Here is a 27947-nt window from a genome sequence, read left to right on the forward strand (position 1 = left end):
TTCCCTTAAAGGTTTTAAACCTTTTTTCATATCTTCAGTCGGCGGCACACGGTAATTGCCATTTTCCCAATATTCTTTCTAATGAAATTTCAGTATTCTACAACTAAATTTTAATGAAAGAAATTGGTAGAACATTTTATAATAAAAAACGCTTGAAATAAGCAAAATGAAACTAAGAAACTTCTATTTTTCACCAAAAAATTGATTTTTTAGTAATTCATCGAAAAAAAAATGGTTTCAGGCCTGGTCAATCCCCTATACCAATTAAATCTAAAATGCAATCAATCAATCTTCCTGTGGATCATTCCAAGATTGATGCTAACTTTGAAGGATACAAAGTTTCCATGAATAATGTGCACTTTTCGAGCAAAAGCCTGGATCAAAATTGTAATAAAAATCATTTAAATTTTCCATTTTTCGCAAAAAATAATTTTCAGTATGTCTTCGTGCTCCATCCAATGAAATGATTACTCTGCAACATATGAAAGTGTTCTCAAATGATAATCAGCTGTTTTGTGATTATTCGAAATGCACGGATTCCCAACAATTTTTGTATCGTATTTTAGACACCGGGCATATTCAGGCAATGGTTTATGAGAAAAAGGTACATAATTTTACTGTGAATGAGGGTTTCGCTTCAAAAATACTTAACGAATAAACTTAATTGTTTCTTTTCAAAAAATTAAATAAATAATTTCAGACCCAAATATGGAATACCTCGATCGTTGGCTCCATTGATGTTGGGACAAATGCCTCTTCCGCTTTTCCTACTAATCTCTTGTTCACTGAAAACAATCTGGTCGTCGCTTGCAATGGAATTTCTGAAATTACAGTTTTCCTGGCTGTCTCTGACTCAAATTGGGTTAAAATGCTGGAGCATAAGGTTTCAGAGCAAGGTCTTTCACTGATTGAAGCTCGAATTTTAAATGGAAAACTTAATATTTTGGCATATCACGTGGAAAGTGATGATTCCAAAAAGACCAGAAGCAGAATTCACTCGATTCGTATTAATTTGGATGGTTTGTATAATTAAATTTTGAAAAGTAAAAAATTTCCTTCTTTTTTTCCAGATATAGACTATGCTGATAGCCTTACAGTTGAGAAATCAATGGATTTAATTCAAAATGGACACTTTGAGGTTAATTTTTTGAAAATATCAGCGAGGTGCAAAATTTTGCAATGTATCCGGTCTCGACACGCTTTTGCTGTGAAGTAAAAACTGGCGCGCGCCTTTAAAGAGTACTGTAGATTCAAACTTATTTTTAATAGTTTATTTTTATAATTTGTGTGTTTTAATTGTTTTATTCTAGTTGTTTAATAAATATATATTTTTTAACGAAAAACTATTTAGAAAATTGATGAAAATTCGAATTTTTATCGATTTTGTAAATAATTTTCGTTAAAAATGTATATTTTCTTTAAAAAACTAAAATACAACAAGTTACAACACATAAATTTCAGCAATTCGTGAGAGAAACTATTATAAAATAAAGTTATAGAATACAGTAATCTTTAAAGGTGCACCTTCTAATATTTTGTTTTATCGTGTTGAGACCCGGTACAGTACTTTTGGTGCAACCTTTCGTGTGTAATATCCTAACCTTAAATTTATTTTTCCAGACTTGTACATTCACAAATAACGGCGAAATAATATTTCTATCGAGCGAAAAACCCCACGTGGAAGGGCAACAGGAAGATATGGAAGAAAAAGGTTTTTTTCAAATTTAAATAAATAAAAATAATAAAAAAATAATTTGTTGCAATACTACTTTGAAATTTTGAAAAAAAAGAACAACATAATTATTTTTGATCTACCATTTTCTTTTCAAATTTGTTCTACCGATTTTTTTAAATTTTCCCCGCCAAAAATGTTCCTTGTTTTTTTGTTTTCTCATCCATTCCCAATTGTGTGGCTAAAAGTCATTCATTCTTTCCATTGGTTCGACGCGAGCTCCACTCAAAGCCCCAATTTCTCTACAATGTTGAATATCTCTGGAATGAAACATTCGGAAGACGGCGCTATGAAGCACGAAATGGAAGTTCATTCAGCGACATCTGGACAATCCAAGCCGAAGCCTACAATCGAGGAGCAGTCTAGATATCTAGTTGATATCAAGCAGTTAATCACTCCATTCGACGGAGATGCTTCGAATTATCTGTTATTCAAGAGTACCTTCGACTACTTGGTGCACAATAACCATTTTCTGGAAATCAACATGAAGAATGTGGCTCTGGTTAATGCTCTCACAGGGGATGCCAAGCAATTTATTGTGACATCGAATATCATGGAGATGGGCTACAAATTGACACTTGAGAATTTGGAATGGACTTTCAATCGACCAGGATTCCAAATGAGACTTCATAGTGAAATGCTGGAGCGCATCAAGTTCGATGAAAATGATTATTCTCAAATGGAAACTGCCTTGATCAAGTATTGTTCAATCGCACGCGAGATACAACTATGGTGTGGACAGCTATTTACACTTTTTGGATTTCATCGACGCATTACCGGATGTGATCGGGCGCAAAGTAACGAAGAAGCTCATGGAGGACGACGGAGCAACCTTTGATTCGCTGAGCAAGGTGGCTTTCGAGAAGATCTATTGTCTGAAGTATCAGGAAAGTAGAAGAGAGATGGAGCTCAATAGATAATTTTAACCTTCATTGTTAGTATACATAGATGTTCAAGTTTTACCCTTTTTATTATATTTAAAATCTATTCTAAAATTATATTGTATTTATATGGTCTAAGTGATTTATGACCGAATATCACATGTATCCAATAAATCGATGAATAGAAAAAAATATGTTGTGCTTCTTGGCTTTCTGAAAATGTGATCTGAAAAACAATTTGGCTTCTTCCATGAGAGCTGGGCTCCGCAGTTTGTTTCCTATATCCATAATTTGCTAACGCGCCTGAATGGAGGGTTTTCCGCGAAATGCAGCAATTTTTGCGCTACAAGTACGGTATCCGGTATCGACACGACAATTTTTGTTATTGAGGAAAGGCATGTGCCTTTAAAGAGTACTATATTTTCGAACTTTTTAAAAAAATGTTTCGATAAAAAAAAATGTTGTTAATTTTTATTTCAAACGGTGAATAACACAATAAGCACATAAATTTAAAATTCCACAGCAATGAGAGATTACAGTACTCTTTAAAGGCGCACACCCGTTTCTATCTAACAAATAATTATCGTGTCGAGACCGGGTACCGTATTTTTGGCGCGCAAATTTCGCTTTTTTCCGACCAAAAAAGCATTTCTGGATTGCAAAAAATTAATTTTCTGAATTTTCAGTGGAACATTCATGGGAACAAACTGGGAATATTATCCAAGTGGCATTCAAATTGAAATCTGAAATTTCAAAAGAAGACGTTAAAATCGACACAACCAAAACAGGAATTCGTTTGATTGTCAAAGATCTGACCCTTCTCAGTGGAAAACTTAGTGGAGAAATTGATGAAAATGATGTGGAAATTTGTGCGGATCAAAAGACGAATTCGTCAGTTTTTTTGATATTAAGAGTGAAAAAATAACTCAAAATGAGCTATTTAGAAAGACTTCAGATTTCAGATTTTTTTAAAAATTTTCGGCCAAAAATTTGATAATGTGCCAAAGTTTTGGTATATGACCAAGCATTTTATCAAGTTTTCAAAATTTAAAAAAAATTCAATTTTTTTTGGAAATTGATATTTAAAAAATTAGTAGCAGAAAATTTTTTTGCCAAATTTAAGAAAATTTTTTATAAAAAGAAGTATTCTCCAATTTTTGGCTGAAGTTTTCAACATATTCATATTCATATACTGCCAAAATTTTGTTAAATTGCCAAAATGAGCACATAAATTTCAATAAATACATTACAGATTGAAACTGAAACTAAAGTCAATCGATGATAAGAAATGGGAGAAGCTGATTTCTGTGGAATATGATACTCTGAAATCATTGGAAGATTCAGAAATCAAGAGAACAATGAAAGGAGAACAAGTAATTGAAAGTGATGAGCCAATGGAAGAATGTGATGAGACTGAAGGATCTATGGCTTTTTATTGGGTTGATCAGGAGTCTGGAAAAGTTTTGAAACAGGTATTTGCCAACCATTTTTTAAAGAAAATTTTGTGAGAAACTAATGATTTTCTAGAAAATTTTATTCAAGAATCTAAGAAATCCAAAAAAATAATTTCTAGATATCTTTCTTTTTGAATCAACTGAATTTCAGTGCGATGTTTCTGGAAGTCAGGTTCTTTTTACATCACGTCAATCCTCCACCTCTCCTGCTCTCATTTGTCTTCGTCACGACGTTGACGGTCTTCTGTGGTCTTTCGACGAATCTGCACCCAGCCACGTGGCAACTCTTCAAGCTTTTGGATACGTTCAAGCTTCGAAGACAAGCCGTCTCTGGTCCGGATGCTCACCAAACAAGTCTTTGGCGTGTATTGTAGAAGGAAATAATCGAGTTCTGCTTTACTCGCAAAAAGTTGAAGTTTCTGGAAGTAAGTTTTCTGTCAAAATTTAAATGTATGTATGTAATTTTTTTCAGGTCTGAGCAATCGAAAAACATCGCAAACAGTGAGCCACGTTTCAAAACAACACTTGCTCCGCGTCGAGTGCTCTGATCCGATTCGTGGAGTCCAGCTTACCGATACCCATCTTTTCGCCGCCACAAAATCGCATATTCACGTGGCAGAGCTAAATCTCTAATGTATTTTCTTGTTAAAGTATCTAAACGGTTCCTGGTTGATTAAATATTTTATTTATTAAAAACTCTTGAACTCTCTTCACAAAGAACATAAAATATTTATCGCTGAAGAACATCAAACATGACTTTTTAAAAAGTTGAATACAAAATAATAAACTATTGCGGTGGTCCTCCTGCCAGGAACAAGTTGACATCGTCAATCGGAGCTCCAGTTACATCGCAGAATTCTGCAACATCTTCACATGGGAGAATATTTGAGTCAAAGTCATCCACGAATCCACGTGTCTTGTTGATAGTCTCTACAAGATGCTCACGGAGCCATTCGAGACGATCCTCTCCAGTAATCTGAATAGATGTATAAATAAGAAACCATAATAGATCACAGGTCTTCTCACCTTGATAACCTTATTGAAATATGCATCTACAAATGCCCATGTCATTAGTGTTGGCTTGAATCCATCCCACGTGGCGGGTGCTCCATTTGTCTGAGCATCATTAATTCCTGCTCGGAGTACATCATTCCTCTGATCATTCCAACTATCAGCAGTTAGCTCGGTGAAGAGGAACGCAATGAGACGATGATTCGGAGCAGAGATTTCAAGTTCTGCGTCGGCTGGAAGAGTGATTCCAAGAAGATGAAGAATTGCAAGATATTGCATATTTGATTCACGACCTCCACCTTCGGATTGATTGGAGAATGATCTGGAAAATTAATTATTTATTTTGGAAATTTCCCACACTCAAATCTGATAATTCGTATTGCGCAACATATCTCGTAGCGAAAACTACAGTAATTCTTTAAATGACTACTGTAGCAATTATGTCGATTTACGGGCTCAATTTTCTAAATTAATTTCTGTTCTAAATGTGGCAACGATATTAAATTTTTTTATTGTTTTCGTATTGCTTTGTCTTTTTTTCTAATATTTTATCGATTAATAAATGACTTCCGTAAATAGACACCAGAGCTACAGTAGTCATTTAAAGAGTTACGGTAGTTTTCGCTGCCAGATATTTCGCGCGTCAAATGTTGCTCTACAACTTCAAAGGAGAGTGCATTTATTTTTAAAGCACATATGTGAAAAATGTGCGTAGATCAGAAATTTTTGTAGAGGAAGAAACAAAAATACATTGTAGATATACTTTTTTCCCCCCAAACCTTTTGTAAATGAATCGATCAATCAAATTGCAGATATCCACAAAAACGAAATTCCGGTTAACAACTCCGTGAGCCAATCCGGAAACTCTTCCAACATCATTTTCAAATCGATGAAGTGCATCAATCCACGCATCACCAATAACCACTCCCATCGAAATCGGCGTTATGACATTACATTTTGCACCAGCATTATGAAGTTTAGACCGTGTCCATTCATCAGCTGCACGTCCACCACCTCCACGAATTGCATCTTTATGACAATTAAAGTGAACCATAACCATCATTGAAACAGTGCTCGTCTTTCCAGAATCTGGATCAATTGCCGCAAACGCGTAGACTCCAGCTGATTTGTCACCGCTTATCACACTTTCACGGCAAATACAACATGGAAGTGAGTCAGAATCGTCGATGCTTGGCTCATTGTGCAATGTTCGGGAAGAAACCTGGAAGAATATTTTGATAATTTTGAATAAATATGTATTACGTAAGCGTCTAGAAATGAGAATTTTCGCCATATCCTGGGTCTCGCCACGTGTTGCAGCTCGTGTCGATTTAGGGACCGCTATTGCATCATATATTGTTTTTATTAATTTGCGCGGTAATTCTAAAACTCGGTGCTTTCAAATTTTTTGTTGCAAAATTTAAAAAATCATAAAAATTTATAATTTTTTATAAACGTGCATTCAGGACAAAAAAAAAATCACAGACGCTTCTCCAATTTTGGTTTTCAATATTTTAAAATTTATTTCCCGAACCTTAATCTGTCCACCAGTGCCAACCTTCATTCTCATCTTTGTCAATTGTTTTTCTCGATTCAACATTGCCATTTGTTTCTTCTTCTTTTCAGTTTCATCCCGTACCAACTTGATTTGATTCCGAACTTCCTCATCCTCATTCAACGCCTCGATCACATTTTCGGCGAGTGTTCCGATCGAGTTGTCCGACGCTACTTGCTCGAGACGATGCATCAGCTTCAGAGTTGTTTTCGCAATTTCCTTCTGTGAAGCTTGATGTCCACGTGCTAATCCGGCAAGAAGAGTGAGAATCAACTTGAGCGATGGTCTCGCTAAAAACACTTTCCATTCAGGTGATTCTGTTGGCTGATAGAGATTCGGAAGATCTTTGGTAAGATAATTACACGTGGATGAGATGACTCCACTGTCAAGAATCTTTTGCTTCAAACGAATTCCATGAGCAGATGAGATAATGTTCGAAGTGATCGTAGCCAGCTGTTCAGTCATCAACATAATCTGATCTTTCTTCGTAATCCTTGAACGATTCTGATGATCGGTGGCTCCTGAAGGTGGTGCTCCTGAATCAATTTGCTCCCATTTCAAAACTTTCTCGTACATTTTCACTAGAACACCCTCCGATGCATCATTTCCCAATACAATATTTCCAATGCTCATAGTCATTTGATCAAGAATCTGTGCAGTCTTTCGATGTAGCTCTGTCACTGATCCTTCTTCATTTCCACGCTTTTCGAACAGATCAAACCACCACATGGCATCATCTTCTCTAATTCCACCCAGAATATCTTGAACATGCTTATCGGACACTACGAATTCGACAACTTTATACAATTCCATGCCAATCAGAACTTTCGACTCGTTTGTCGGATCAGCACAACATGTTCGGATCACTGACATCATTCGTTCCACCATCCGACGTTGAACGAGAATCTTTCTGCCAATCGGAATCTTTACAATTCGTTCGAAGATCTTTCGGAGGTAGCAGAGGAGGAATCTGGAACTAGAAAAAGTTTAAAATTTTGGGTTTTAAATTTATTTGCGACATCACAAATGTGTCTCTTGATTTTAATTAACGTGCTTCTATCTCAAAACTGAGGAGATTTGCCAAAAGCGTCTAATAGATTATCAATTTTTCAAAAATTTTTCAACTTTTTTCTAGACTACAATTTTAAACTCTCAATGTTTCAAAAAGTTGAAATTTCCGACTTGTTCGTTCAGAAATTGTTCAAAATTTGCTCTATCATTTTGAAACCAACCTTCCAGACGAAGAATCCACATTAGTCGTCAACAAATCCATAAGTTTATCAATTCCACCGCATTCCATTAAACAATGTGTCATTCTAACAAGTTGCTCATCCTCTTCATCATCAGCTTCCGAATTATCAGCAACTCCGAAGTTCTCGATAAAAGTCTCAACAGCATCACCCATTAATCCACGCATTCTGTAGACAATAAGCATCGGTGATCCATTATTTGAACGTTTCCAAAGACGATCATAAACATCTCGAACACTTAATGATAGAGATATTATATTTCCATTTACAAGTAATTCCATTCCATTATCATCTTCCATTAAAGCTATCATCTCTGTGTCTCTACAGATTTTATTCTTGATATCACGCATCAATGGCCCCATTCCAGGATCGCTCGACTGAAAAACAAATTTTTTTAATTTTTTAAAATATTTTTTTAAATGCAAAATCGAGCAAATTATTTTCCTAGTATAGTCCTAGAATTATCGGCAATTTATCAAAAAATATTGGCAATTTGTTAATTAGGCTAATTACCGGTAATTTACCAAAAGTTCATTTTATAAATTCGGCAATTAAAAAAAGTTATCTACCAATAACTTGGCAATTCGTTTAAAACTCACATTATACGGATTATGTGTCATTCTTCCCTGCAAGAAGTCCTCCTGCGCAATATCTTTCTCAATTTGAATCAAAAAAGATTCTTCAGTTTCTTGTTGTGGATCCATAATCTCCATCATTACACCAACAATTATTCCCTAAATTAATAAAATAAATTCGTTTTTTCAGAAAAAATTACCAATGTCGATGTATCTTTCACCAATTTCAGTGATTCCACACAGACCGACATCAATTTCGTTCCATCTCTACATGAAACTCGTTTCAATAATTTTTCCAATGCAATTCTCGATGAATCAGTGGCTCTTGTCCTTCGTGTCATTATTCTTTTCAGGAAAATCGTCGAATGTAGAAGGAAAATAAGCAAATCATCGGCTCCGGCTTTCAAAAGAACATTCTCAACATTGGATCCAGATAGGAGAAGAGAAAGAAGCTCAACGAAACAACGAAGACGTTCTCCAAACATATTATCCGAAAGTAGATTCACACTTTGCTCATGCAACTTTGCACATTCCTCATGAATTCGTTTGATTAGATAAACATGGAATTGTTGAACAAATAAACGAGCTTTCGTGTTAACTGATGAATCGATAATTGTATGAGCAGAACACATGAATTGATCACAAACTGATGATGGAACATCGGAGAGTTTCGACATATTCTCACATAGAATTAGTAGAGCAACTGGTTCATGGAATTGTTGTCTCGAGAGATTGACGAGAAGCTGATTAGCTGCTGAACGAACAGACATCCATTGAGAGAATAGACAATCTGTGATCCATTGATAAGGATTTGAAGGCAATGATTTAGTTGGAGCAGTTGAAGTTGATGCTACCGAGAAGCAATCTTTCCATTCTTCATCTGAAAATGTTTCAATAAGAAATATATTTAATTTAATTAATTAAATTTACCAGTTGTCAGCCACTTGGTAATATTCTTATTTGGAGTCAATTTTATCTTCTTTCTCTCATCCAAAGTCACACTTTTCGTCGCCTCCAAATATTTACTCAAAACCATCAATGCCTGCAGACAACAATTTTCATCTCGTTTATCCATTGCCAATCGAATAAGCAATTTCAGCTTTTGCTGCCAAGTCGGATCGGCTGCATACATCAATGATTTGACCATAACTGACAAATTGATGTCTCCAGTATGAATTAGTTTCTCAACTTTTGTAGTAACATCCAGACGATCAAACATTAAACGAACAAGAAGTTCTTCGACTTCTTCTCGAAGTGTTTCATACGTTTGTGCTAAAACTCCTAGTTTTTCAATAAGAGAATCAGATGAAAGAATCAAATTTAAAGCATTTTCATCATCACATGAAGAATGAAGTAGAGCCACTGAATGAAGAAGTTGATTGCACAGACATCCGAAACATGATTGACTGAAAATTTAAAAAATTAAAAATGTATATAATTTTTTAAATTAAAATCCTTTTTTTTTAATTTTGCAACAAAAAATTCGAAAAAGCCGATTTTTTTCGGATTTTCGGAAATTGAGCAAATATCACCTTGGTTTTTAGTATAAGGTCAAATTCAAATATCTAACCAAAGGTGGCAATGTATAGCACTGCAATGGTTGTAAAACGCTCTTTTACAACCATATGAGACGATCCGGGAGATGGATTTGGCTATACAACAATACTTTTTCAGACTGTCAGAAAAATAAGCATAAGGGGGTACCACATTACATTTTTTTTCATAACTTAGACGTTTACTAGACAAAATTGTACGTCGATTAGATTTTTTCTGGACGCCGATTAATCGTGACTTGCCTGAGTTGGCGCGGGAATTCAAAAAAAAAATTTATATCGAAACTAGGTCAGTCATTTCCTTTATAATTTTTTCTTAGAAAATTGAAAAAAAATCATTAAAAAATTATATAATTTTTTTTTCAGTTACACTTTGACTTTTTTTGTAATATTGGGCAAATAAAAAACGTACCCAGTTGAGTAATATGAAATATTCTGTGGTTTATGAAAAACAACAGAAACTTCACTAGCATGATCATATCTATTGAGTTCTTCGTGTAAATACATTAATTGTTGAGTTTGTTGACATAATTCCGAGTGTAGAGTTCGAATAGCAACTGCCAGATTATTCATTGGCATTGTAATTGATTGAAACGGTAATTGTTCAATATTCATTGTTCCGTTTGCATCGAAAAATTCGGATGTATGATTATTCTCGACGTGAAGCTTGTATGGTGGAAGTGGTCGATTTCTGAGGTACAGAGATTCACATGCCGCCTGAAAATTTCGAAAAAAAAAATTTCAAAAATTACTCAGTTTTCAAAATTTAGGTTTTGTAATTAAAAAAAACAATTTTTTTCAATTTTTAGCTAAAAAAATCAAATTTGAATAAAATTAAAAGTTTTCGATTTCCATTTTTAAAAAATCTGGCATTTTAACATTTTTGTATCGAAAATATACATTTTCGATATTCAAAAACCGGAAAAAAAACCTGGAACTTTCTGTTTTTTTTCTGGGATTTTTTTAAACGAAATTATATATTTTTCGTGGATTTTTTAAATTTAAATTTTTTTTTTGGTCGAAAAATTAAAATTTTTGATTTTTGACACAAAAATAAACGAAAAACGTGTTTTTATGAGCTTGTACTGTGAAGCTGAAATTTTCAATTTTTTAAATTAAATTTTTGTAGAATCGAAAACCAAAAAAAAAACCGCAAAAAAATGAAAAAATTTTTTTTGAGGTCTAGAATTTTTACCGCAAAACTGTATTGGCCGATATTGTACGTCGGAAAATAAATTTAAATACAAAATTTTGATTTTCAAAAACTGGAAGATCGGGGGAAAATCCCTGATCATGAAAACTTTTCGGCTTTTTTGTTCTAATTTTTTTTATCAAATTAAATTTTCAACTTTTTGGTCCAAAATAATTTTCTATGTACCCTATATCCAGTGAGTTTCGTCTTCGTAGTCTCCATTTTAATCAAAAGCTGTGTAATCTCCTGTACACATTGTCCTCTTTCAGCGTCACACGTGATATGCTGGGCTCCGGGAAGTGCTCGACAAACCACGAACAGACTAATCTGAGCATATTTGCAAAAACCACAACTCTGACATAAAAATGGCTCCTTTTCAACGTAATTGATCGCTCGACACTTTGCACATTGAAACGCGTTCTCTCCACAACTTTCACAAACTCCAGAATGTGTACGTACAGGTACTGTACAACGGGGACAATGAAGTTGACTACTTCCACGATGATCAACGACTTCTTCAAATTCAACAATCAATGAAGAAGTGACAACTGGAACAGCTAATGATAGATTGATTACTGTCTCATTTTCAGCTACAGTAACCATTGCACACTTTCTCCAAAGTTCTGGATGAAGCTTCAAATCAACAGATTCAACGGATTTCGCAGAATAGTAGAGGGAAACTTTCTTGATCGACTTGCTCTTTTTCAGCTCGGTCAGCTTAATCGTCACTTTTGACACTTCATAATTCGAAATCAGCTTGTAAATTATCGTATTCGCCGAATATCGAATATCCGATTTGATTGATGTCATTTTAACAACATCATGACTTCCTTTACTCGTGAAGCATACCAAACATGGATTTCTATCAAAATTAATAGATTTCCATCCGAGACCAAGATCACTCATCAGTTTGTACATTCCTTGATATCCGTCTCCATTCAAAGTGTTCCTTATTTTTTCAATAGTTGAGATTTCTGATTGTGTCATTGCAACAAGTTCCGTTGAACTGAAAACTCTTGGAGCATAAGTTGCAATTAAATCAACAAGTTGGGCTCCTTGAACTCCGAGATTCGCCGCAAGTGGATAAATTGTGTTATAAAGCTTCTTAACGAGAATACATTGATTTTGTCGACTGGCAAGTTGAATAACCGAACGAAGCATTCCATGAAGTGTCCATCTCAACTGTTCATCTCTTCCAATTAAAAATCTTTTGATGATTTTCTCAATAAATTCTCCATTTTCAGCCTCCACAATACTATCAGCCAGTTGAATACTCAGTTGTCCACCAACACTGCTATCTCGAACAGCTACAATAAGAAGTTCGACGACTTGTGAAGCAACGACGTCAGTTGTGTAGCAAGCGAGGCGGAGAAGCCAAGTCGTCTGAAAATTTGGTATTTTTAGGAGATCATTGGAAAATGCGTTAAAATCTTGGTTTTCAAAAAGAAAAATTCGTCAAGTATCGGATTACTGTAGGTCAGTATTAAAAAACAAAATTTTCTTAAATTTCCAATTTAATTAATGGCAAAAATGGATTTTTCTGGTTTTTTCGGACCAAAAATCAAAAAAAAAAATTTGTTGTAAAATTGGAATAAATCATTAAAATCGTTTTTGTAATATTCAAAAAGTTTGCAACAATTGCAAAATTGGTAAATTGCCAAATTTACGAAAAAAAGGGATTTTGAGAAATTTCAAAAATTCCTTTTTTTCGGCGAATTTCAAAAAATTATGAGAGCCGCAAAATGAAAAAAAAAAACTTGTCTGCTTTTTGAATGAAATTGGTAAAAATTAAAAAAAAACATTTTTTAAAAGTTTACAACGATATTGGGTAATTTTATGCTACTTTAAAAATGAGGAGTACAAAAATCTCCCTTTAAAAATTTATCATTTTCAAATCAAATGAAAAACTAACATGAGTACTGCAAACATCTCTCCACATATCAGGTCGAATCAATGCCAATTTAGTAATCGACGCAAGTACATCAACAATTTCAGTCAATTGCTGATGTCCGCCAACCTCTTTGCTAACATCCAAATATTTTTTCACGAGTTGTTGCAATAGATCTTGCATTTTATACTTGTCTCTCATTATTTTGTACTTGTTCTCATCATTGTGGCACATTGCGAGCAAAAGCTTCTTGCACTGACGATACGCAGAGCATCCACTGCTCAGTGATGCCAGTTGGCATAGTTTCTGGATCCATTGATCATCACGTGGCACTGATTTTCGACGATCCAGTTCTTGTAAGTGTTGAGGGATGAGAAGAATCAGATCAGTACACGCGATTATGTAAGAATCTTCGGATGTTGAAGGCCAGTCTGAAAGTTTGAATTTGAAGAAGGAGTAGAGTCTTTTGGATATTGAAAATAGATCTTATTCACCGAAAATAACAGTATTATGGAATTTTTATTTATTTATGGAATTTTTCTAAATTTTTAAATCGATTTATTTTTCAATTTTGCAAAAAATTATTTCTGGCTGAATTTATTGGTTTTGCAATATATTTAATTGATATTTGATTTGAAATATATGTTTGTTAAAATTTCAGACAATTGTCTTTAATTTTCTATTTTTTTGATTGAAAAATTAAAGAAAAAACTTTTTCAAATTCTGTTTCCAATTTTTAAAGATTTCATGTTTTTTAATCGATTTTCGGCATTTTTTAAATTGGAAGTTAACAATTTTTTTTGAAAAGATTAAAAGTTTTATTTTCAATTTTTCGATGCTTTTGTGAATTGAATAATTTTCTTTGAAAAAAGCAGAAAATTTTAGACTTTTTCGGTTTTTTTTCTAGTTTTTTGCCGTTTTTCAAAGAACATCGAAAAATTTCCGATAATTTTTTAAAAAGTTTTTTAGACAAAAAAATTCTCGGAAAACATTCAAGATTGGCCTAGAAATTGATAAATGATTTTTTTATTTGACAAAAAATGTATTAATTTCAAATTTCAATGTAAAAAATCAAGAAAACCCGACCAATTCATTTTTTTTTAATTATTAAAATTTCATAGTTTTTTCAACAGCTATATATTTTAGATATTTTCAAATTTAAAAACCTACTCATAATTGAAGTATTCGGAGGATTCGCCGATGAAGAAACCAACGGAACGTGTGGCAACCAAACCTTCCGACTTTCCGCTGAATTTCTCGAAAATGTAGATGGCCCACGATCCTTCCAGTGCGGAATTACTTTTTCTAAGATCTTCAGACACAAATTCCGAATACCAACAGCTTGAAGATCATGAACAATTGAATCAAGCATCTCCTGATTTTCTTTCGATTCATCTCCTCTTTTCTCAAGACAAACGAATAGCAGAAGCTCAACAGATCTTAGCAACGAATAGTTTGAATAGGATTTTTCACTCATCGGGAAGATCTTCTCAACGTCATATTTGATGATATGAATGAGTCGGGAAAAGTGATTTCTGATTATAACGGGATCACATATAGCAAGACAGCTTGCCAGGACACGAGAAAGATTGTAGGATGGAGAATCAGATAGATTCTGCCAAGTGACAGTGGAGTTGGATCGGGTGAGCTTCTCCAAAATCATTGAGATGAGCTGTTCGAGCCATTTGAAGTTTTCCTCAGAATCAATCGGAATAGTTTCAGCGATTTTCGCGATAAGCATTGATTCTGGAGTCTTTGCAATAATTCTTGGAGCTCCATAGAACGGGGAAAATCCATAGTTTTTGATTCTTAGAACACTTTCTTTATCCATATTCTCGTGTTCTACCATCAACTTTTTCTCTTCTTTCAAAGCATTTTCAAATCTTGAAATCGTCTCTTGAACAGCTGATCTCATGTCATTTGCCAAGTGATAAGTGTCCTGATCCGTAAAAATATTCAAGAACACATGAATCAACTGCTCTGCCTCATTAGTTCCATTGCTCAAGAGCCCAAAGACAATTTTAACAATCGCCTGAGCCATCATCTGACATCTGTGCAACGGCATTCTCTTCATCTCATTTCTCATTAATTCCACAAAACTTGTGACTGTTCCAAATTCTCGTTTCAACGACTTCACAAAATATGGCCAACGAGTTCTGACAGCTTCCATTCTATCGAGAAGTTGTTCTACATGATGCAGGCGCATCTCTCCAAAGCCTTCAGATTCTGTCCAATCGATAAGCGCTTTCCATTCTTGAAGATATGCTCCATCAATAATTTTGAACAGCTCTTCATCAACAGATGGATGACATTTAACAATTGCTCTTGTGGAAACCGAGCACACAGCTGGATGGTTTAACTTCCGTGAAAGATGCTTTTTCGCCATATTTCCAGCCCATTCAAGCCCACTCAACGTGGCAAATTCCAGAATCGAATAGACGAGTTTATTGGAATTCGTAAGAATCGGTTGTCTCTCATATCTCGGTTGAATCTCGTCCATTGCACTTCTATCACATCCCAATAGTCTCAGACTTTTCAGTGTAACTCGATTTTGATTCGATCTCGGAATAACTTCAATTGTGATATCTCGATGATCCAGAGCAAGCGATTCTTCCCGCGATAGCCGAAGATCAAATGTTTTTGGACCACGTGAGCTAATCGAATAGCGAGTTGTTCCGATTTTCAGATATTCCGGTCCAGTGTTACCCTCAACTTCAACTCGAATCATTCTCACGATTTGTCTGAAATTTTTCAATTGTTTTTTTTTTTCAATTACCTAAATTTGAAAGTTTGCAATTTCGCACCAAAAATACAGTTGCCGGTCTCGAAGCGGCGACCGATTTTCTTTAATTCAAAATAGTGTGTGCACCTGTAATGAGTACTGTAGTTGCTAAACGTTGCGATTTTTTTTTGATTTTCATAACTATTTCTCATGTTTCTTCAAATTTTATCGAGAAATTTTTTCTGAAGAAAAAACGGGAAAAAACTATGGAAAATCAATAACAATTCAGCTACACCGAGAAGTTGGAAACTACAGTACTCCTCAAAGACGCATACTTTTTTTTTTGAATTTAGGAAAATCGGTGGCCGCTTCGAGACCAATTTTTGCCGCAAAAATCTTACATTTTCGCATTTTGGGTATAAGTGTTTTTTTTTTCAAATTTTGACTAAACCCCTATTTGAATTCCCTCCAAAAATAGAACTGCAGGACCAACCAGCGATTTGCTCCGATAATTTTTTAAACCAATCAGATGAAGTGGGCGGAGTTCGAAGACGCTGATTGGTTCGAAAGATGGCTTAATCTATCTTGATTTTTCAATATTTCTCGATTTTTAAAACATAAATTGCTCTAATTAAATTACCTAAAATTAGTGATCCTTGCCGATAATTTAAAATGTGTCTGCTGAATAAGTGTAATCGGCAGCGAGTCGGAACTCGACAGCCGATTATTCAACTCTTCATGTGTGTAGAACATTCCAATCTCCCGACAATTCCAATCAACAGTTCGAATTTGTTCGCACTGTTCGGCGAGAAGTACAAGCTCATCTCGATCAATTGGTATCTGTGTGCTCTTTTGCTCAACAACTTCAACTGCATATCGTTCGGTTGGAACATCATCAATCCAAAGATCATGTACATTATTCCAAGATGTCTCCCAAATCTCACAAGTCGGTACGTTCGGATAGATGAGAACCGAGTAGACTGATTGATTTTTGGCGCTTGTCATCAGGAAATACGTCATAATACTTCGTTTCACAGAAGTCTTTTGTAGTAGAATCTTCCCAACTGTCGGATGGAAATAATTGACTTGATGATTACAGTTTGTAGATAAACATGCAATAATTCCAGATGTCTCCTTCCATGCATCAACCGGATTTTTGATATTCAAATGTTTCCAATCATAAATCGGAGCCGTCGAATTACCAGTTGGCTCAGGCAGTTGAGCAACAAATGCTCCATTTTCAAGAGAAACAAAAAGAAGATTAAAAGTTGATGAATAATGTAATGAAACACCATCTCCATTCATATCCATTCCAGGAGTATTCACAACATTTGTCAAGAAAATCGAATTGTTTTCCGCATTGAACACGGAAATATTATGTTCGTATAGATATCCACTTGACGAGAGAACAAGAATTCGAACATTTCCATCTTCCTGATTTATAATCTCAACATCTTCAACATTTCCAGCTGGTAGAACCATTTCTTCCACAAAATTCGTTTCGTGGAGTGTCAGATCGTAGATTCGGATGTATTGCATTGTGGCAACTAAAAATTCGAAATTATAGTCTTACGGTATTTAAAGAATAGTAGGTATTATATTTTAAATATCATTACAAAACTTTGAAAATGTTTGATTTTTCAAAAGTTTCCAGTAAAAGAATTTGAGAATTTTAATGAAATCTTGTTTTGAATGCCTCCCAAAATTTTGGTAAAGCGCCAAATTTTTTTTTTGAGATTTGGGCATTTTGAAAATTTTTGCGACTATTTTTCTATTGGTTTTTAAGAGAATATTTTTTAATGTATTATTGGTTTTTAAGACAACATATACCTTTTTTTTATGCGAATATTTTTTGTGGTTTTTTTAAGGCAAAAATAATTATTTTTTTGTATATATTTTTTGCTTTTTTGCCAATATATTGATTTGTTGGATTTTTTTAAGGCAAGAATTGAATTTTTGTAGCAAAAATTGATTACTTTTAGTTTTATCTTTTGCAAATATTTATGTGATTTTTAATTGTTTAGGCAGAAATTGATTTTTCCCAAAAAAAGTGTTTTTTTGTTTCAAAAGTTGATTTTTTTGTTGGTTTTTTAAGGCAAAAATTTAATTTTTTTGTTGCAAAATTTTTTTCCAGGCCAAAAACAGAAAGAAAACTGTTATGCAATAACTTTTCGTCAAAAGGAGGAAAAAATTCGGGAAAATTTGTATTTAATTTTTTTTGGTTGAAAACATATCACTGCTGTTCATTTTTGAAAAAATGTACTGCAATTTTATAAAAACATTTTTCTTTCTCTCGAAATAAACCTGCAATCAACTGTCTTCTCCTTTTATCCGACTCGATTTCCCTACAAAACTTTGCACGAACAACCGGATTATTATTCATAGAAGATGAGGCTCCATTTTCCAACAATTTAATATGTGCTCTATCGATAACATCTCCTTGAGGTGAAAATCGCAGCGCAAAGAACTCGTATTGTCCACAAACGACCAATCGATTACCGGAAACATGAAGACTTCTGGCATTGAATGGAATTTGTTCGGTTTCTGTACGAAGTGCGTGCATTCCTTGAATCAAATTAGTTCTCGTATCCATATAGTGCAGCTGAAGGCATGTTTGAATACTTTCAGGTATCAATACAAGAAGCTCTGTTCCATCGTCCAACTTAATAATATCTGATAATTCTCGAATTTTGTGTTGAGAAGAAGCAACACGAAGTTCTTGGACTGGTAGATCATCTCTCCGTGTTGGAAGGAAATGTCCTGATTCGAGTGGTTCAATAAACTTTTCTTTTTCAGAAATTATAACATCATCCATATCATTGAAGGATTCTAAGACTGCCAGCCGCTCCTCTGTCACTTGTAAAGCTTTTTGATTGGCAAAGTCGACAGCTTCAAGAATCTGTTCCAAATCATCTTGAACTTCCTTAAACTCTTCCTGAACATCATTCAACGCAGACTTGAGCTCATCGCAGCAGTTGCTGTTCAAATTCTCAAAACGATGCTCAAAAACATTTCTGATTTTAGGCAATGTTTTATCTCCATTTTTTTCGGGAAGTTGTCCTCTCAGCGAGTACATCGAATTCGGTAAATGATAAATTCCCTGCATAGCTCCACACTTTTTTTCACCACAATCACAGAAGAATGATCCTTTTTTCGAATAAGCAAGATCGTGTCCTCGATGACAATTGATAGCACATACACTGCAGACACCTTCGGATTCCATCATGTTACACGTATAACAGTTGTACCAATGTTGGGTCACGTATGCTGAAAGAAAAATTGAGTTGAAAAATTGGGAAGTGGGCTGTTTTTTTTTTGCCGTTTTTGGCAAAAATTGATTTTTAAGTTTTTTCGGATAAAAAAAACAAAGAATTGTTTTTCAAAAATGTTATGTTTTACTTGGAATCAGAGATGGGACTTTTTTTGTGTTTCTTGGTATTTTGACGAAAACAATTTTTTGTTTTTTAGACTACAAAACCAAAAATTTACACTTTTTCAGTTTTTAAAAAATAAAATCAATTCTTTCGGTTTTTTTTTTTGGAGAAATTCAGGGCTGTTCTTTTTTTTTAATTTTTCGAAAAAAAAAAGTTTTTCGACATGTTTAAGAAGCAAAAATAAAATTTTTTGTTTTTTTTTGAGGTTTGAAGAAATTAAATATTTTGTTTCTTTGGTCCAAAATCGAAAATTTTTCAAAAATGTTTTTTCGTGGTTTCGGAAAATTATTCATTTTTTACTTTTTTTCTGAAACTTTTTCCGAAAAAACAACACTCAAAATTATAATTTTTGGTTGCTTTTTATGGATTTGGCAATAAACCCCGTTTTGCTATCGAAAAAAAAACCACGGATTTAGCACTGCTGCTGCTTTTTTGATTTTTTGGAAGTTCACAATTTTTCGATTACAGCCAAAAAAATCGAAAATAAGTTTTGAGCGATAGTTTAGTTTTTTTTTGGTCGAAAATGTTTTCTCAGGGCTTTAATTTTTTCGGAAAAAAAAACTTGTTCGATATAATTGAGACGCAAAAATGCGATTTTAGTAGTTTTTTTTTCTTTGGTTTTTTTGGTACAAAATCGAAACAATTTGTTTTGTTTTTTCGGCGAATAATTTATTTTTCGCTTTTTTCTGAAACGAAGCATATTGTTTAAATGCCATACTTTTTTTTCGAAAAAAAAACTCTCAAAATTATAATTTTTAGTTGTTTTATGGTTTTTGCAAAAAAAGTTTTTCTTTCGAAAAAATCGAAAAAACGTTTTGAGCGAATTTTTAGGTTTCAGTAAAACGTAAAGCCTATTTTCAATTTAAAACAGTTTTTTCTCACCAATATTCGAATTTTTTTGTTTTTTGGTCCATCATAAAATTCAGAAACTTTCAATTAAAAAAAACTAACCTCTTCCAGTGGATTTGTAAGTACAAAAGTTCAAATCCATATTCTCGGCGGTTTGATGTCGATGACTACCCACTGCTACACTATTCTGTGTACTTCTTTTACGTGATTTCGTTTTTAAATGAATATCCGAGTCAAGAAGCATAAATGCCTTCGCCACGTCATCGTGTTCGGATGGTTGGTTTTCAGAAACTTGGGCGTAAATGCAGCTGAAATATCCAAAGAACTCGGTGAGCAAAACAGCATCACAGACAAGTCGTTTTTGAAGTTCCTGGAAAGTGAGCATTTATAGGCTTTTTGACTTTTTTCAGAGAAACATAAATCGAAATTTTTAAAAAGTTGAGTTTGAGACTTGATAAAATATAAAAGCGGAATTTTTTTTTGAGAAAATGTAGCTTAAAAAATAAGCGAAAATTTTTTATTTCAATTTAAAAAAAGTTAAGTTTTCTCAAAAATTACTGTTTTTATAATAAAAAAAACTTTTAAATTCAACTCTTTTAAAAACTTCGATTCACTCTGAAGAAAGGAACAATTGAACGACTTTTTTCTGAAAAAAAAAGCAAAAAACATAAAAGTTTCGCCAAAAACACGAAACATCTAATGTGCTGAACACGGCCATTTTACGCAGATCGTGTAATCCCCGAGGAGAACCTTTAGACTTTTCAAAATTTTGATTGCTCAAGCATTATAAAGAATATATAGTACAAAAATACGGGAGAAAAATGAACCAAAATCAGGCATTTTTTCCTAAAATATGCAACAAAAAAATGCACACTTCTCCTCGTGGAGTACACACGCTGCGTAAATCCACACTAATTCAAAATCATGTTCAAATTTTCGCCAGTCACATTCTTACCGTTTCAATGCATACTTCTCCCTTTAAAATGTGCTCATGCTCCAAAATATTCGATGCGAGTGTTTGCAATGACTTCTTAATCATCTTTAAACAATATAAATGCACATTTTCCGATCCATATCTACAGAAAAGTGAGAAAATCTCGTTAACCGGATAGATTTTCGATGGTTCTTGTGTATTATACTCATTGAACAGATTCAATGAAGACGACAGATATTTATCCGTTTTCTGAATAATGAGTTTCGTATCCTGTAGAAGTCCTTCCTGGTATTTTTGCTCGAGGAGCTTATCAAACAATTGTTTAAAGAATGATTCAATAACTTTTCGATTTTGTTCGGCAATTTCCGGGAAATGGAAAATAGTTTCAAGTGGCTCGAGAAATTGTGCAATGTAGTAGTAGGCATGAAGTTTTGGATTCGGCCAAAAAGTAATTTTATCCAAAATGCTTGCAAGTACTTCTGCGAATTTTCTGATTTTCAAAATAGCGTGAGCATCGACAACTTGTGAAGCTTTACAGCCTTCGAGCAATTCCCAGAAATAATGGGATAAATTGAGAACAATATAAATACGGAATCCACCATCATCTTCTCGTTTCTCCTCATCAACTATCATAAGCCATTCGTTGAAGCCTCCGAGTCGGCGGCTTAGTTTTTGCACAGAATCATCTATTTTCCAGGATTTTGAGTCAATTTGGACGAGGTCGAGGTAGATTTGCATGAAGAGAATGTGAAGTGATCTGGAACTTTTGAAAGGGTTAGGTTAATTAGAATATTTGATTTAGAATTTTAAAAAAACTGAGTTTTATTTACTTTTTTTTTTTGAATTTTTGCAAATAATTCATATTTTCAGAAATTGTAAAGAAGTTAGGTAATTCATATATTAATTTTAGGGTCTAATAATGAAAATAAAAATCGATTCGTGTTTATTAATTGTGCATAATTTTTTTTAAGTTTAGAGATAGAAAAATAGTATTTGAATATAGCTAAAAAATTTTAACAGCAGTTTCGAAAGAATAAAGTAGGTTTTTTTTTGAATTGTGACAAGTAACTTTTTTCGTTTTTTTTTTTTGTAATTTTTTAAAAATATTTTTCAAGGAAATGTGAAGAATTTTTTTTCATACGAAGTCTAAGTACTTCTTTTGAATTTTTGTGTGTAAATTATTTTTTGGAAGATTTTTTAAACAAAAAAAAAACTGACAAAAACTGAAAGTGTTTTTTTTTCAACTGTGCTCAATTTATATTAGCAATCAGTTTTTTCTCAGATTATCGAAAAATCAGAAAAAGCGAAAAAAAATTTTTGCAAACAATTCAATTTATTACATTTTTTGTTTATGTTGATGAGAAAAACATAATTTTCTGTAAAAAATGAATGAAATTTGTTCGTTTTATTTAATTTCAATTGTATTCATAGTTTACTGAAATAATTTTTAAAAAACAATTTTAAAAAATCGAAAATTTTTCTTTGATTTTTAAACACCTTTGTTTTTTTTCAGTTTTTCGGCTATTTCTCTAAGTTTTATATATTTCTGAAAACCGAAATAATTTCGGTTCATAAATTGCTTCAAAACTCAATTTATCCAACATTAAAATTCAAAAAAACCTACAATTTCCCACGTGGCCTATCCAGTCCCTTCAATATCGACGACACACCAAAATGATAAAGGACCTCGTTCCGCTTCTCAGCATCTGGATAAAGTCTCGAAAGAATCTTCTCCGCATCAACAGCAACTTCCTTTTTATACGACATTTGCCCACTGCATACTCCCAAAAGCCATGTGAACTTTTGTGTTGACTCGTCTGCAAAATCCTCGACCTTCTTCTTCGTAAGATGTCCGGCAATTCGATTGTGCATCAGAAGAAGCTGCTCTTCCCAATCGGCAACTTTCGGACGATTCGGGAATTTTCCATTAGATCGTTTCTCGCGTGTCGCCTTTGCAACATGAGATTGTTTGTCATATTGTTCCTTTAAAATCGATCCCATTTTCTCGTTAACCTTCTTCATCATTTTCTCATCTAATAAATCCATCAGAGACGTTTTCCAGAATCTTCCAAACATTTGTAAATCCCAATAATGGCATTCAGGACCATCAAGTTGCAGTAGTGTTAGAACATCCCATACTTCAATTGAGAAGCATATATCGACAAGTTTCTCAGTGATTTGTGGTGAATCAAGAACTCCAATCTCTTCAAGCCAATCTAGAATATTCTCATGATCCAGACTGAATATCAAACTTTTCTCGTTGATCGCAATGATCTTTGCAAATTCATCGAGGAGCTTCATACAAAGTTCAATTTTATGACTTTTCGACATGAACTTTTCAAAAATCACGTTGACACCTGGAAGTCCATCATAGAATTTTCTGTGCAACTCCATTCCTTCTTTCGTGTCGAGAAACTTCATTTGAGTAACAACATACACCAAATCTCGCATCGGTAGATCAATATTCTCCAATTGATGAATAGTGAAGAGCGGTAGAGCTTCCGATTTGGATCGTTTAACCATATTGCACTCCACAAGGATATTTCCCATTTTATTCCATTTTTCCAAGTCGATTTTGATATTCGAGTAGGAAACATTACAAATAACACAGCTCTCTGGCTCCCTTTCAGCTTCGGAGGTAAGTTTTAACTTGAGAATTGTCAAAAAGATGTCTGTAGCTAAAACCGATGATCGAATATCCATACTATCAACTGAAACTTCCACAAATCGTTTTCCAGCTTTATCAAGTATTGAAGCATCCGCATATTTTGCAATATCATTCCAAAACGATCCATTTTCATGTAAATGATTAACATATCCTTCTCTTTTCTGATCTTCATCCTCCAAATCATTTGCCATTCGAATTATTGTCTTCTCAACTGCTTCTTTTCGTACTTTTTCATCTTTAATACAACTAATAACATCAATAATACGAACAATCGCCGGAGCATCAATGACTGAGAGCACAATTGAAATAAAATCATCTGCCTTAATTGAGTGATGTGATGCTGACTCGCGGAGCATTTCAATTGCTGCATGGGTGATCAGTGTCTCATTTCCGAATACGAGCTAGAAAAATAATTTCAGATTTGGATCTTTATTTCGGACAAAATGGTTTTTAAAGGGTTTTCTTGGGTTTTTTTGGCAAAAATGGATTTTTTTTTCGTTAAAAAATTTTAATGATTTTTTTTTGTTATTTTTTTCGGTGGAAAAGATGTTTTTTTTTTTAGCAAAAACGGATTATTTATGTGGTTTTCTTTGACCAACATTTTTTTTTCGGTTTTTTGTGAAAAATTGATTTTTTTAAAAAATGTTTTTTTGACAACTATAGATTTTTGGTTTTTTTGTACTTACAAAAATTGATTTTATGGTTTTATTTTTTGTCAAAAATCTGCAAAAAAAGATCTTTTGGTTAAAATTTGTTTAAAAGGTTTTTTTTTGGGGTTTTTTTTTGAAAAATTCACAGATTGATCATTCTGTTTCGAACAGTTGAATATTATACCTCTGGATAGAAAACTCTCATAAATTGCACAATTTCTTCGCTGCTTTTGGCCGTCCGAAGAAATTGAATGATGCTTAACAACGAGCTGCGTGTCTGGAAATACTTTTTTTGGGTATTAAAATGTGTAATTTGAATTAAAATCCATACCGAATCCACCATATGTCTCAGAAATCGTTCTTTCATGTTTGATGGTTGATCGCATGTTGAATCGAAACTATCTGGTCCACAATCTGAAACTTTGAGACGGGGCTATTTTGGTTTTAAATTTAGAAACCAAATATATAGTAATACCGAATTATGAAAATATACTGAAAATAAAAGACAGCACGACAACACTCAAAAACTGCCACAACCATCAAATAGTTACAGTGACGACCACGTTACAGGAAAAAAGTGATTTACAGAACAAAAATTAATAAAAACTTAAAAGAAATAACTATTTAGAGATAGAGAGAGAATGAAAACATTGTGTGAAAAGTGATATTGAGCAGTTTTTAAATTGATTTTTGCAGAATCGAAAAATATTGAATTTTTTTTTCGATAAAAATAATAATAGTTGTGTTTTCTAATCATATATTAATTTTTGTTTGATTTTCATCAATTTCTATTCCTGAATGTAATCGTAAACATTTAATTTTTTGCGTTTTTTTAAAGAGAAAAACAAAAACCCAAGAATAAAAGCCTTTAAAGAGTACTGTATTTTTAAATATTCGTTAATTTTTGACCGATTTTTTAAAGTTTATCTCTCGATCCATGTATTCACGAGTTGTTTAATTAATAATTAAATATTCAAAAAACAATAAAAAATCGATGAAAATTCCGCAGCTACGAAGTTTTTAAACTACAGTACTCTTTAAAGGCGCGTGCCTTTCTGCATTTTAAACAAATTTGTCGAGGCGAGACCCGGGTACTTTTGTAGTAAAAAACAGCAGAAATTTCGCGCCCGTGTAATATAATTTTCTTTCGATTTTTTACTAATATTTTTCGGATATTTCGAAAAAAAATTCGATTTTCCTGAATAATAGGAAATTTTTCTTCTTTCCGGACAGGATTTATATTTTTTCTAAAATTTTTTCACCAATATTATCAAAATTTGGTGAAAAATTGAATTTAATGGTTTATTTTCTAAGATTTTTTATATTTTTTTCCCGGAAAATAGAAACAATTTTCCCAATTTTTGTAGGAATTTTTTAATTCAAAATATCAAATTTTAAAGGCCAAGAAAGAAAACATGCAAACTCTCAACATCACTTTTAAACACAAAAAAAAGAAATCTACAATATATATATATCTAAACGAACCCTCTGGACTGGCTAGCGTCACTTCTTGAGTTATGTGCACAGCGATTGCGTACGAAACTGAACGAGAAATAAATGGAGGGGGGAGAGAGAACTATTCAATGAAAATTCAATCAAACGATTAGAAAAAAATAGAAGTTTGAACTCAAAATTTTAGGCAGAGAAGCCAAAACAATAGCTTAAAGCTTTTGTAAAAATTTCAGGTTTAAGATGTTTTCAAAACTATTACAATTATGAAATTTAAAAAAAAAACTTACCAATTTCATATGGAATCGTCTTTTTTAAATCCAAAATCCTTGAAACCAGAGATCCAACAATTTTCCAGAGTCTCGGTTCCATCGATGTACAAATCTCTTCTCCACTGATTTTCAGCCATTCACAAGAGTCAATAAATTTTTCAGTGATTCTTTGAACAAGAACATCAGTTGGTGATAGACTAATTAATTTCTCAAAAATGATGAGAGTATTCTTTTTGACATTTGGATCTTTTTTCGATAAATGTGGCCATAACTTTTTGATTAGCTCGTCGTAGATGTGAAGTGAAGATTCGTAAAATGAAATGTCTTCTGAATCTTGAATTGCCGGTTTTTTATTTTCTTGGAGGCGTCTGGAATTACTTTGGAATTTTTTTAAGTGAACTGTTTGAATCTGAATCAATTTATTTTGAAAATGATCAGCCCTCGAACCATGGGTCTCGTTAGGTATTTGGAGCAGGCCTGCCGGTTTTTCGGTTTTCCAGTTTTTCGATTTTTCTCGAAAAAAAGAAAAAACTGAAAAATTTTCTCAAAAAAGTGAAATTTCTGTTTTTTTTGTATGAAAAAGTGCGTAAACTGTAATAAAAATATTGGATTCTGAATAAGAAATACCAATTTGGAAGTGTTTTCAGATTTTTTTTTTCGGTTTTGCCAAAAATGAAAATTTTCGATTTTTCGGTTTTGTTCAAAAAAAAAACGAAAAATCGAAAACAAATTCGGCGGCACCTGATTTTGAGGTAAAACCGTAATTTCAAACATTTTTTTGATTGGTTTCGCCCATTTTCAAGCATTTTTCTTCGTTTTTTAAAATAAAAGAATGCATTTGAAGTTGAAAAGTGAATAAGAATTTTTTAATTTGTTTATGAATTTCATTTCATCAACTTTGGCATAAAATTCATTAAAACGACGGAAAACTAAACAAAAAAAGACAAAAAGTGCTTGAAAATTGGTGAAACTAGTCAGAAATGTTTGAATTTTCGGTTTTGCCACCAAATACCTAACAAGATCAATAAAACTTGATGTACTTATTATTGTTGAAAACTTTCGGGGGCTTTAATTAATTTTTTTAATTTTTTCTTAAAATTTAAACTTCCATACTTCAAAATTCTCGCCAACGCTGCATAGTACAATTCGTTCGCGAATGTTTCATGATCCTTCATCTCGGAGAATAAATCAAAAATGCTCTTCTCAATAAGACCAGCCGCTTGTTTCGCCGAGTCTGGGCTTGAATCGATTTTCACAGAATCCCACTCCTGATTCATCATTTTACGCGCTGTTTCTTCAAGATCAGTGTTCCAAATAGCTGAGAAAAGTCGACGAGTCAATCCGAATTCAAGAGCGAATCCCTTGCAAATTGATGTGATCTGTTCGGAACATTTTGTAGAAGATGCAGTAATGGAATCCATATGCACAAAATTAGAAGAAGTCGAAGAAAACTTGGAAATATCGATTGATTCCATCATGATTCGCCATTGTGGTTCAATTGCACCTTCGGTTATAGATGTCATTATAGGCATCCAAACATCCGGAGAAAATGTTATTGGAGGTAGATTTACAAGTTTTTTGATTAAAATTCGCATTGCTTCGCAGATAATGTCGACATCGCTGCTTACATCTGGAAAAATAATAGATTCAGAACGGATCAGGGTTTTTTTTGTTGGAAAAAAAAGGATTTTTTTGGTGTTTTCCACCCAAAAAAGCATGTAAATAAAATCATTCTAGAATTCCTTACAATTTTCAACAACCCGTAGTCTGTAAATAATTGCTGCAATCGATTCTCCGTCGAAATCCTTTGCCGCATTTTCGGTGACATATCGGACAAGTCCGATTGCCGTTTCACGCGGATCCATTAATCGAAATTTC

The 27947-nt window shown here is 33.3% G+C and overlaps 2 protein-coding genes across 4 annotated transcripts; one reads left to right on the forward strand and one right to left on the reverse strand.

Annotated features, from left to right (window-relative positions):
• The first annotated feature begins 241 nt into the window (after window positions 1-241).
• On the forward strand, window positions 242-4808 carry C44E4.5 (NudC domain-containing protein 1). The gene is made up of 9 exons (NM_059005.6): window positions 242-387; window positions 438-604; window positions 701-1019; window positions 1071-1138; window positions 1621-1711; window positions 3300-3504; window positions 3866-4085; window positions 4219-4492; window positions 4540-4808. The coding sequence occupies exons 1-9, from the start codon at window positions 276-278 to the stop codon at window positions 4698-4700; spliced, it is 1617 nt and encodes a 538-aa protein (NP_491406.2). The 5' UTR covers window positions 242-275; the 3' UTR covers window positions 4701-4808.
• On the reverse strand, window positions 4730-27934 carry ubr-4 (UBR-type domain-containing protein; the record flags this gene model as incomplete). Of its 3 annotated transcripts, NM_001318271.2 has the most annotated exons (23): window positions 4730-5043; window positions 5094-5400; window positions 5858-6300; window positions 6613-7603; window positions 7866-8260; window positions 8483-8617; window positions 8659-9338; window positions 9389-9864; window positions 10424-10728; window positions 11390-12586; window positions 13116-13522; window positions 14262-15832; window positions 16454-17360; window positions 18118-19080; window positions 20199-20466; window positions 21052-21787; window positions 22655-24099; window positions 24533-24634; window positions 24680-24768; window positions 25834-25890; window positions 26088-26446; window positions 27183-27699; window positions 27817-27934. In NM_001318271.2, the coding sequence occupies 23 exons, from the start codon at window positions 27932-27934 to the stop codon at window positions 4855-4857; spliced, it is 12657 nt and encodes a 4218-aa protein (NP_001305200.1). In that variant the 3' UTR covers window positions 4730-4854. The 3 variants fall into 3 exon arrangements, 2 of the variants coding, with proteins under 2 accessions (NP_001305200.1, NP_491407.2); NM_059006.3 differs by lacking the exon at window positions 25834-25890 and having other exon boundaries at window positions 6613-7609; window positions 21052-21793; window positions 24533-24762; window positions 26088-26437; NR_133620.1 differs by lacking the exon at window positions 25834-25890 and having other exon boundaries at window positions 4855-5043; window positions 6613-7609; window positions 16454-19080; ... (1 more) ...; window positions 24533-24762; window positions 26088-26437.
• Between the last annotated feature and the right edge of the window lie 13 nt (window positions 27935-27947).

This window comes from Caenorhabditis elegans, chromosome I (genome assembly GCF_000002985.6).
Source record: "Caenorhabditis elegans chromosome I".
In the NCBI taxonomy this organism is placed as follows: Eukaryota; Metazoa; Nematoda; class Chromadorea; order Rhabditida; family Rhabditidae; genus Caenorhabditis; species Caenorhabditis elegans.